Source organism: Ochlerotatus camptorhynchus, unplaced genomic scaffold (genome assembly GCF_037179485.1).
Source record: "Ochlerotatus camptorhynchus isolate MF236.1 unplaced genomic scaffold, CSIRO-AGI_Acam_v1.1 ptg000367l, whole genome shotgun sequence".
NCBI lineage: Eukaryota > Metazoa > Arthropoda > Insecta > Diptera > Culicidae > Ochlerotatus > Ochlerotatus camptorhynchus.
In genome coordinates this window covers 5,977,379-5,990,174 of record NW_027040855.1, presented here as the reverse complement: position 1 = coordinate 5,990,174, position 12,796 = coordinate 5,977,379, and the positions used below count along the sequence as shown (strand labels likewise).

The 12,796-nt window shown below is 39.1% G+C and overlaps 1 protein-coding gene across 2 annotated transcripts in view; it reads right to left on the bottom strand.

Moving 5' to 3' along the window:
* Window positions 1-12,796, bottom strand: part of Mondo (mondo) — a 226,825-nt gene that overhangs the window by 187,400 nt on the left and 26,629 nt on the right. For both annotated transcript variants that reach the window (XM_065232292.1, XM_065232291.1), the window contains exon 2: window positions 5,322-6,165. In XM_065232292.1, coding sequence (XP_065088364.1) covers window positions 5,322-5,776 — 455 coding nt within the window. In that variant the 5' untranslated portion in view covers window positions 5,777-6,165. The remainder of the gene's footprint in view (window positions 1-5,321; window positions 6,166-12,796) is intronic.

Here is a 12,796-nt window from a genome sequence, read left to right as displayed (position 1 = left end):
ATAGTATCAGATTTGTTCTGTATACAGAGGAACTGGGAGGGCTTATTAAAAACTTCTCACCAATAAAGTAATGATCTTCTTGTAAATTTTGCATATAATTTTATTAATATTTTATTTTATTTAAGCATATTATTTTTGTTACAATCAATTAGCATTAGCATACGATACAAGAGGTTTAATATTACTTGCTCGTTTTTGCGTAAAATAATCAATATTTATTTTACTTGTAATTACCTTTGAAAGTTTTTTTCAAGTTTTTTTTTGTGATCTGAAAATTTTCCCAGTTTGGTTAGAATTTTCGAAGCTAACGCATGTCCACAGGCCTAATAGAAAGATAGGCAGAAAAAGTGAAGAATGGTTGCATGCAGGGTTGCTTCCACTCACTTGCTATAGATGAGTGATTTTCAGAGTTTTGAATTCGTTAGATGTTGTAATGGAGATTTGTGTTAATGGATGCGGGAGGGGATTGAAGGGCGGGTGTTTGACGCATAGAGCTTATCAATTTCGCTTTCAGAGTGTCACAGTCAGCGGTTTTATGATTCGTGAGCGCTCGCGATTCGTAGAATCGTTGATTGTGACTGCAAGTGGATTTGGCGGGTTTTGTGTGTCGGACGCTTGCTTTTTGGCCTCTTCTTGTGTCTAACATGTGCAGAGTATCATTATAGCGTCTAATGGTTTTGAGATTCCTGGTTGCGTGAAATACATTTGTGAGAATATCTTTTTGAGATTTAGTAGTCACGTTTTGTTTGTAGTTTATATTTTATTTCTTTCATGTAATTATGGTAAATAATAGTTATTCAATAATAGTTAGTTCATCCATATATTCGTACCTTGACGCGAAGCGCTGTGGATTATGAGATGCCCGATGACCCTGGAGGGATCGATTTTGCTTACTGAGCAGAAAATCATGGATTTAACCCCAAGCTCTTCCACAGCACAATAAGTCGCCACCATCATTTGTATATTTGATATTGAACATTAACCTCGGAAACTATTTGCATATTAAGCGAAAACGCAGTCCTGTATTGTCGCGAAGCGTTTTAGTTCTGAGATGCTCGATGACCCTGGAGGGATCGTTTTTGCTTACTGAGCAGAAAATCATGGGTTTAATCCCAAGCTCTCCGTCATGACTCTTAAAATCCATGATCACTAAACAAAATGAATATGTTCTTTCGATAGCCGGCTATCGAGAGATTAAATAAACAACAAATAAACAATACATCCTTTTGGTTGCATCGCCAACTTGAGGTGAATCCTAACCGAATACCCTACCCAACCCTTCAACTCCGTAGCACTTATGAGGGTGTCGCTAAGTCGGTGGGCTCTCGTTAAGTAAGTACTACATCAACATTTCCTGCCCTATCCCTAGTTATGGTAAAGATGGGCTTGGCCGGGAATAGCGACAGTCATGCTTCTGTTACTCTTGTTTAGATTGGAACCATTGTTTACTCCCCAGCATTATTCCTGAAAGTAGTCTAACTGAGGATTTCAGAAGAGACGTGAGTGTCGCTAGTATCCAATCTGCGAAGTATACCATAACAACGCTAACGCTAACGCTAACGCTAACGCTAACGCTAACGCTAACGCTATCGCGACCTCACTGATCAGCTGAAACGGCCAACCAGCCATCAACATCTCAACATGATCTAGCAAATGTGCGGAACATCACTCGTGTCAACTTAAAAGCCCCATTATTACAGGAGATAGAATCAGGTTCATTTCCTACTCAAACTACACTTTGTTGGATTTCATGCTTCGCATAGGGGCTATTCATAAACCACGTAGGAACCTTAGAAATTTATATGAACGGTCTGAACTCTCTCCTTCCTATGGTAACACAGATTATCCACAACTTTTCGAGCTCATGTCTCATGTTGGTCAATTAAGCATTAAATAGTCAGTACCGTAAAATGGGGCAATATTCGATAATGTGGGTAACTTTGATAGTAGAATATAATGATGATATTTACTCTCTGCACTGTGTGCAAATTGGAATCATTGGTTCTATTTTGTAGTTTAGGGTATTACCTTTGATATCGTTTAGAGTTTCTTTCTCAAAAGATCGCTGCAGTGCATTGTAGTTGTCACTCCAGATGTAGTAGAATTTATGGAAAACATGTAACTTCGTAATGTGGATATAAACGCAATGATAATAATACATCGCTTCGACTTCCATAATAAGGCTCCTGATCCGATGCTATCCGCAACAATGTTGTTTAAATTATTTTTTTAATAACTGGACACTGCGACTTTTACGGTCGACTGGATGGGGTCCGTCCAAGAAGGGGCATCTGTCTGATTGCGACGATTGGGTAGAGAAGCTCGATGCGACTCTCCGGTGGCAGCAGGCAAGATTCCGAACCGGAAGATCTAGCGTGGATCACATTATCACGCGCTGTATCGTCATGAAGTAGGCCAACCAATTCTAAAAATCCCTGTATTTGGTATTCATTGATTACATACGAAAGAGTTTTCGATCGACCCCGGGAGTCGCGGACAAATTCGTAAACCTCATTCAAGCGCAGTACGTGGCTGTCACGTACAAGGTTCTGCATAATGGAGACTTGTCCCACCCTATCCGGGTAACAACTGATTAACTGATATAACTACTACCATCGCTACTGTTCCTCATCGCATTTGACAGGATCATGGTAGGTGTAATCGGGGATGGGCTAGAAACTCCGAGTGGTGCAAAACATACTTGTGCTGCTCTCAAATACGGGAGTGGGTCTTTTATCTTTGGTAGGAGAAAGAGACAAAGGAGAGAGAGATTTCACACCTGAGTGAGAGCAGTAGGACTGTACGGGCGCATAGGACAATCGAGTTGTGCACTATGTGTTGACGGTAGTAGCACTTTCCAATTGGAGGAGACGTGGTTTAGAGATTTATAGGAATGACTACGGACGATAGGCTGGGCCCATAATATAGACACTCATGTAAAATATGTTACGGTAGCTTTATGGAGTTCAATAGTGTGACAAAATGCCAAATTATGTGTTTCTACTAATGTGGGATTTTTATAAGATCGATCTGTAATGCTCATTTAATTCTTGTTATGTAGCTAGTAGCGGTAAATAAAATAGTAGAGAACTTCAATCCATCTACCGAATGTCATTCGAAAGTTCGGAAGATTTAAAAGCTGTCAAACTGAAGTTTTGCATACAGAATAGTATCAACAATTAGATTAAAGGTTGTCAACAAAGTTTAATTTTAAATTAAAGGTTGTTTGACACAATGTTACCTATAATGACTAGGCTGTCTAAGGTCCCACTGTTTACTTCACCTGCACACATATTCGGGCAGATTAATCAACTTTCATGTAACTCATTTTTTATCACAAAAAGTTAGTGTGGGTGCCAACATTCCTAGATCGATTGGTTTTAAAATATTCTAATGAGGAAAATTTTATTTATTTGGTTTTAACATATATTAAAAGACTGCTCCCTATGTCAACATAAAAAAAATATATATTTTCCACCCTAAGGAATGTTAGCACCTAAACTATCTTTAAGAAACCCCCGAGGTACATGAAAGCTGGTTAATCCGTAATTTTGTACACTGCGTGCTGCGCTTAAATATTAAACCAGTTTACCGTTTTAGTGAAACTTGGTTTAAAGGCAGGAGAAGAAATAGGTCCTTAGCCATTAAAAAAGTAATACAGGACAATTTTGCTAGTTTTTCTTAATCAACATTATACAAATCAAATGGGTCGTATGAAAGAAAGAGTTTAAGTTCTCCATAAGAAAAGCACGAGAGAGTTAACTCTCATTATTCATACGGCTCAAAGTCTGAATTACGTGTCTTGCTTTTACTACCTTTCGCCATTACAACTGATTGCCTTTCAGCATGAAAAGAACACCAGAAGGAACCTACAGTATCTGGCTGTACTTAATACAGCACTACAGCTATAGAAAAAGCACTCTCAGAAAAAGTAAAAGATGGACAGAGAGAGAGAGAGAGATAAACATACTTTACACCGTTGGAGCGGCCGTTCTCCAGCACGAAAATAATTAAAATTTAATGTACTGCACGTTTCAAAATGCTCTTTCACGTCTCTTTCGAAATGAATGTGCAGTCTCCTAACACCGTGTGTTTCTTTCGCAGAAATTTGAGTAGCACCCGATCCCTGGATGCAATACCAAAAATGTGACCTGCCTTGGCAGCCTATCTCGTGCTATCACGATGGAGCATCTCAACCACTTCGATTTGGCTGATGATGTTACTCTGATAAGCAGAGTAAGCTCAACGACCTAGCCTAACGCTCCTCGGCTGCGGTTTCACCATCAACGTCAACAAGACTTTTACTCCTTTAAAGTCTTTCTTTGCTTATCTGGAACTGACCCGTAACTTTTATCGTGACTAGGAAAAACCAAATACGTAAATTATAGAAATATCTTATTAGATTGATTCTTCAGTTTTCTAAGAGCTTGGACATAATCGCTTAAATTCTTATGATTTTTTATTTATACAAATCGTCAATATTGTTGAGAAGTTATTTTTGGCAAAATCCCTCAAGTTTAAGGCAAGCAAGATTGATAGAATCCACAAATGGCCGCTTTCATATTTTACAAGGCAAATCAGGCACGACAACGGTCATTTGCGGATTCTATCAACCTTAACCGAACAAAAAACAAATGCTGCGTGATTGTGAATCTGAATGTCTTGGGTCATATATTGAATCATAAATCGAATAATTTTTCCACAAGCCGTCTTTTTAGCATGTTGAAAATGAAACATTCAAATGTGCTCAGAAATTAGAACATGCCAGAGAACACGTCAGAACAAACGAAACGAAGAGATAAACACAAGCTGAACATTGCATTAGATCCTAAGTAACATTGATAAATTATCTTCATCGACTTTCTCTTTCGTTAAGAACTTGAGCACCTAATCTTTTTTTTTGTTGTGTTTTTCGTATTAGATGCTAGATAAAAAATCGATCTGTGTATGTATTTACATGACCGTTTGGATACAAAGAGAATCTGTCCATGTTACTTAGGACCTAATGCAATGTTTAGCTTGATATCATAACTGAAAGCTTAACGCAGCTAACTTCTGCACTCCCTGTTGCTAGGGAGAGTCATTGCAGGCGTATGCAGAGACTTACGTTTCACCATCATAGCCAAGAATATTTTTATTAATTAGTTATACTCGTTTGCCTTTTCTCACACATCGCATCTGTATATATACATACATACATACGAAGTGCGAGGGAATCAGCCCCTGAACTGGACCAGTTGGTAACTGACTGCTGTACCTTCCATCCTAAGGAATTATCATACGGCGTTTTGGTGGGTGCGGTAGCCCGCTTTCTTACTTACGTGTAGGTGACGTTGAGCGTGTTGAACACCGTCGACAGGTCCGTATCGATCTCAACCTGGGATGAGGTGTACCGGCTGGTCAGTTGCAACGGTTGCCGTTTTTGTGCATACATGATCAGCTCCAACCCAGCCGAGCTACTCCGCAGTGGTACGATGGCATTGGAACTGCTAGCAATCATGTCGGTCGATTGCATGGACAGCTCCGGATTACGCTTGGAGATAATGTTCGAAATGACCGTATCGACGATGGCCGGCTTGACATCTTCGACCACCACTTGCATCCCCAAATCGTCATCATCCTCGTCCTCTTGACCTTCGGTTTCGAAGTGAGAAACCATAAATTGACCGGAGTGGATGGTTTCCCCGGTTGTCTTACGCTCTTCACCACCACTGGCGCCACTAACGCCGGCGCCAATACCGCTCCGTTCCATTCTGGTCGAACGGCCCGGAGTCATAACTGGGAACGCAAAACGGGCGTCCACTTCTCCGCGCGGGTTCAACAACAATAGCAATAACAGTAACAATAACACAACTTGTTGCACTTTGCGCAAAAAAAATCACTCACCAATTGCTTATAAATAACAAATCACACATATGCTAGCGCGCCGCTGCCGTTGCAGTGCTTCAACGCGATATTTGTAAACACGATGGACACACAATCACACACCACTGTTGAACACGCGTCCACCGAGTAGAAGTGAACAGCGAACTTTACGGGAGAAGAAGAGCACAACACTCCGCCGCGCACTGCCAACTGACTGACTGGTGGTGGTCGTGGTCGTTTGTTGCTCGCTGGCGAACACTATTAAACGCTATTATCACACATCCATATCACTGGGGAAGACTGTTGGGAGAGAGATGAATGAAAAAAGCGATATTAGAAGGTGGAACAAACACAATAATTCTCTTTATTACATACACAGTCTGTCGGTTGATCTATATAGGATTCAGATCGAATCGAACGGATATGATGATGAGTAGATCTCTGCCATATGTGGTCACAAAGTTTTGATAGTTAGAAGTTTAACCCTTTCCCAGAGATTTTTCGTTGTTTTGAAAAACACTCAAAAAAAAAATCGTCCGTAGATTCTATTTGAATTTTGAACTTTTTCTAAGAAATCACTAAAGCATCAATTTTTTTTAATTCGCTTGAATTATCCGTAGAATTTCCATTCAATTCAGCTCAGTCAGTCGTTTACCATTTGAAAAGGGTCTGTCAGTTTTTGGGAACAAAACATGCCTTTTTTGCACGAACTTGAGCTTGTCTATGGGAACCAATAAAAACAACATGTAGGAAACATTCTCCCGTCCAGAATTGTCATAAAATTTTGCTCAGATTTGTATTAGGAGTCGTCCTCTAAATTCTTCATAAAATTCACTTGGGGTTCTACTTAAAATCCTCGCAGAATTTCTTTGAAATTGTATTCTCAAAATTCGATTCCCTTAATCTTTTCCACGAATCCTGTAATCCTCTTCACAATCGTCATGTTCCACAGAGCTGCTTAACAAAATTACTCTGACTAAACTCACACAAATGACTTGAAGTTTATATTTTATTTTTATTTTTTTATTGGGTATCAAGCTGGAGCTGCGTGACACCTTAGTTTTCAAGACTTGACCCATTTGAATAAATTTTGCTTCTATCTTTGACAATACAGCAGAAGGACTAGCCTATGTTGACAGCTTGAACACTGGATTCCGTGTGTATTGTTTCAAGATAGTTATGGAAAAATGCTGTGACGTGCGCGCGTCGATACATCCGCGTAGTAAAACGATTGAATAGCTAAATCCGTTTCGAACGAAATATCTAAATTATGAAAGTAACGAAAACCACGGGAATTCCGAAAGCCGTGCGTGACAACTGAAGCGAGAAAAAGGCATATTATCATTTAAAGAGTGCTACCAAAATAAATACGATAGCCTATGTTGGCAAGTTGATTAATTATGGTTTCCTCCCTAGATATTCTACTTATTTACTACTGAGCTTTGTATCAAATTAGTTAATTTAAAGAACGTATCAATCATTTCAAGATTTTGCAACCGTACCGAACAAGTTCTATACTATAAGCTCAAAAGCGTTTGACAAGCTCTATCGAATTGCGTATCACTTCTGCGTAAGCTCCGTAGACGTAGGCGCGTTGATTCCGACAGCTGCCAAAGGTTTAACCTGCACCAAAACCGCTAAAGAAACGACCTCGAGTAAGTAAACCCGTTTATAGCTAAACATCTAAATTACATAAGATATGAAAATCGCGCAAATTGCGAACGCCGCGCGAGACAACCCAAGCGAGAAAAAGGCTAATTATCACTTAAAGAGTGCCACGAAAATAAATGTGATAGCCTATGTTGCCAAGTTGATTAATTTTGGTTTCCTCCCAAGATATTCTACTTATTTACTACTGAGCTTTGTATCAAATTAGTTATTACGTAAGGTAAGTATCAATCATTTCAAAATTTCACGATCGCACCGAACAAATTCTAAACTACATAAGCTTATAAAAAACTTTTGGTAAGCTCTACCGCATTGCGAACCACTTCTGCGTAAGCTCCGTAGACGTAGGCGCGTTGATTCCGACAGCCGCGAAAAGTTAAACATGCATCAATACCACATAAGCAGGGTGCCTTCCATTCATTTTGGATAAAAAAAATGTTTTATTAAATTATGGAATGATAAGATATTATAGTAGTATTTTGTTTGTGTAAGCAACAAAGAAAAGACTGTGAAGTTTGTGTTTGACACATAATACCTGCCAATTTTGCTACACGTGTGTCGCAATAAGCGATTTTGTCATTTATCTCACCCACTCTTCGCTCTTCACTCTTCGCGAAGCGGCGATTGGAAAATCGTTCATTGTCACTCTGCCGAAGCTAAATTTGCAGGTTTTATGCGTCAAACACAAACATTACAATCTTTTCTTGTTACTTACACATACAAAATATCATTATAATATCTTATTATTCTATAATTTAATAAAACATTTTTTTAGGCAAAATGAATGGAAGGCCCCTGCACATAAGGAAAGATCGATTTTACGTAGGGTTTAGTTCATAGATTAACATTGACTGCTGTTTACAAATGTAAGTACTTGAACACTAAGAAATAAGTTAACTCAAATGCTTTAACCGCATTGTAAGAGATTTCGCGTATTGAGAGAATAATATAGTAATCGAGTACAACAAACTCAGGGGAATACAACACTTCCAAAAGTTTAAAAGTTATTAATTGTCACATACCTCTACTTTTACTTATTTCCTAAACTATTCCTCTCCTTGTTAATCTGCTTAATGCTATTGGTCTGCTTGCGTTTTCTTATTGAAGTTCAAGCCTAAATAAGATGATTTATTCTACAACTTTAAAGGCTAGTTGCCTCCCTAAGCGGACCCCCGCATCCTAATTCTTTTGTAAATCTACTTAATGTCATTAGACTTTCTGAAGTTTCTTATTTAAGTTCATTTGATATCATAATCATCATGATCTCATTAGTCTAATTTAATAAATTATTAAATACTCTATGCTTCATTTTGAAGGTAGTTTCCTAGCTGATTTTTAAATTATATAGGGTATATGCTCCAACTATGCTCACACGCTTCCACTATGTCGCACCACAAAAATACATATGGGTATGTCACAATAGAAGCACGCCACAGTGGAAATCCCGAGTCATAGTTCAAACACTTATCCCAAATCAAAATGAAGCACATATAAGATTAGTGACAATACCATGTACAAAAATGGTGTTTAACATTGTTCCCTGAGTAATACCTCAGTGAAAACAACAATTAAAGCTTGTCACGCAAGTAGAAGGAGCACTGTTGGGCACTTTCTGAAATATTTCAATAGTATAATTCCCTTGCAAACCCAAATAAATCTATCTGCTGTCGTACTACAACGCGGCTCTCATACAAAGGAGTAACAAGTGTGATACTATCACTGCTGGACTAGATCTTTGGTTTTCTCATGCAGTGGTTCATCAGAGAGGGAAAGCTTAGTAATCCCCATTGCCTGCCCATGACGCCATTCTATCGCGGCATGAGCAGCAACGCCGGCCATAAACCTACCGTCTCCAACACTCCACTATAAAGCATGAAATTAAGCCCGCCTGCCAGCAACAAGGTGCAAACACTAGCCAAGGGGAGGGATTTGATGTGAGATTTTAAAGGTGAATACATAACTCTCAACATTGGTGGTAAAAAGTTTTTTTTTTCCCTATGATGGGAACGTAATACCACCGCAAACATTACTTTGATCTATTGTGGTGTATCCTCTTTTTATTTATGCCATAACGTAGTAATAAGACACTATTGTTTGAGTAACTACCACTACTGTTGTAAGCAATTATCCCAGCCAGGTAATACATTCCTTATGAAATTTATTACCTGATTGGGAGCAGCAGGCCAGATTTCCCAAGATCTCATCGGACCCTTATCAAGATATCTGCATCGTTTATAAAATAGTGCAACACTGTCACACAACAAATGTTCAGAGCTTTCACTCTTTAAGTTACAAAAGCGACATTTATCTTCATGAAGTTTATCAATGATTTTCAGGTGATATTTACAAGGACAGTGTCCTGTTATCAATCCAGCGTATGTACTCAAATCTTTTTTAGAAAGATTAAGTAATTTTTGTGTATGCAAAGCGTTCGGCTTTATAAAACGTTTAGATTGCCGAGAATTTAAGGTACTGGTTCAGGTACTGTACCTTTGTTTTCTCCCAGTTTTTTAGCTCCATTTTTAAAGCACAAAAAGAAAGTCCAAAAAATGATTCAGGACCAATGAATTTCGTGGATGACCCTATTTTTGCCAATTGATCAGCTTTTTCGTTTCCTTCGATTCCACAATGACCAGGTACCCAATAAAGGTTAACCGTATTTCGACAGGACAGTTGCTGTAATAGTTTAGTACATTCCCACACCAGTTTTGACGAGTAAGTTTTTGATTTCAAAGCATTCAGCGCCGCTTGACTATCTGAACAAATGCAAATATTCGCATTTTTATAGTTCCTTTTTATGCGAATCGTTGCACATTCTTAGATAGCATATATTTCGGCTTGAAATACTGTCGGCCATTTTCCCATGGATACCGAGAAGTTAACCCCAGGGCCGGTAATACCAGCCCCGACCATATTATCTTGTTTCGATCCATCTGTATAGAAAATTACTGATCCAGGACTAATATTCAGTCTTCCTGCATCCCAGTTAACGCGAGTCAGATCGGGAACTTGGAAATTATGGTTGAAATAATGTCACTTTACCATACAATCTTCGTTCATCAATATTAATGGGCTTATCTGAAACTCTTTTAGAATGCTCAAATGTCCAATAAGATCTCCATCGAAGAAATTCATGGAGCCTTAGAGCACTTTTCACTGCATCCAGTTCAATAAATTGATGAAGAGGAAGGATATTGAGTAAAGCATCTAAGGCTGTAGAAAGAGTACTACGCATTGCACCAGTTACGGAAATAGTAGCAAGCCTTTGTAGCTTGTTTATTTTGACTTGTGCCGTTTGTTGCTTAGTTTTCGGCCACCATATAAGTGAGGTGTAGGTAATCCTGGGTTTAACTATGGCCGAGTATATCCAGCGTATCATATTTGGCTTCAGACCCCATTTTTTCGAAACGTTCTTCTGCAGGTCCAAAAAGCATTTGTTGCTTTGCCTGTTTGTTGATCAATATGTTTGTTCCAGCAGAGTTTACTATCTAAAGTTACTCCTAAAAACTTTACTTCTAAAGATAGTGACAGCTTTACGTCTCCTAGTTTAAAATCAGTTAAAGAGATTTTACGTCTTTTAGTAAAAGGTACAATAGTTGTTTTTGTAGGATTGACATTCAATCCCTCATCTTTGCACCACGACAGTGTGAATTTTAATGCTTTTTGCATTCTGTCGAAAACAGCTTTATCGAATTTTCCACGAACTATAATGACAATGTCATCCGCAAACCCAATTATTTGGTAAAAAGTTGCTTTAGTTACTACATTTTAAGAAACTGTGACTTTAGCTAGGGGCATCTCACTCCATACTTTAGTTCCGATATTTATTAAGTATTTTTAAATATCTCGTAAGTACTCTTAAGTATTTTAAATCTTGCTTCTATTTTCAACGGAGTAACGTGTGTTTTATGGTTGTTTGCTAGTGTAGTGTGTTTTATATTCCAAATCTGCCTAAGAAATTATATAACAAAATATCTGGTTTTCAGTGATCTAGAATGTGAAACTGAAGTACATCAAGAATGCGTCTTTCTGATCAGTTGTTTTCAACATCAGAATTCTAGAAAGCAATTGTGGACATAACGAATGAGCTTTAAATATGTACAGTCTCCTACAATTAAAGACCATTTAATAACGGTACAGTCAGTCGAGCTTGTTAATCGATTGTCGTTGTCCAAATGGAATTTATAATTAAATAAAAGGTGAACAAAATTAATCTTTATTATTTTGTTTATTTTTAAATCTAAAGTCTGGAACGCACAAAAAATGGTCAACTTCAAAATCCTTAAAAAAAATGCTGCTTTTGGAATTTGAGTGTATATACAGTGGTTGCTATGATGAGTTTTCACCGTTTGCACACCAGTTTTCAAAATGACGTCCAAGCAAGAGGAGCAGCGTGTCAAAATTTTGCTCACGCAGCAAAAGAATCCGACGTTCTCACACGCCAAGTTGGCAAAATTGATGGACGTGGCCAAATCGACCGTGACAAACGTTTTAAAGTGTTCGGGGAGCGTCTGTCGACCACCAGAAAGCCTGGAAGCGGTGGCAATCGTAATCCGAACGTGGCAGCGACGACGAAGAAGGTGGCGGTGAAATATAAGCAGAATCCTCTCCTCTCCTCTCCATTCGGGACGTCGCTGGCAAGCTCAATGTCTCCCATACCACTGTGCAGCGGGCCAAGAAACGAGCCGGGTTATCGACGTTTAAGAAGGTGAAGGTGGCGAACCGAGATTACACACAAAATACGGCGGTAAAGCAGCTTCCATTTTTTAACGTCCTTTTAAACAAACCACCTTGAGGAGGTGGAGATAGTTCATTCAGGACGGCCAAGTCGTATCCAGACCCAGCCGGTTTGCATCCCCAGGTAACGATAATCACAGGCTACTTAGAGTTGGCTATAACCTTTTTGCTCTGTCATCGTCATCACGGGCACTACCGATTTATTGACAATAGTGCATTGGTGACAACGATCATCCCCCGTTCTTGTTCGCATTACTGACGGCAAATATCACCGCCAGCAACCCCACCGGGCACCGCGTGGAGGTAAGAATCGGAGTTCATGTGCACAGAGGTCGCAAATCGCCGGTCAGGGCAGAACCCAACAACCATTGATAGGCGTTCTTATGCACCTGCTTTACCCGGCGGCAAAGCAGCGGTCCCGGAAGCTGTATACGAATCTGCTCACAAAGTTCGACTGTGTCGTCATGGACAACGAAACTTATGTGAAGGCGGATTTTAAGCAGGTTCGGGACAGGAGTTTTATACC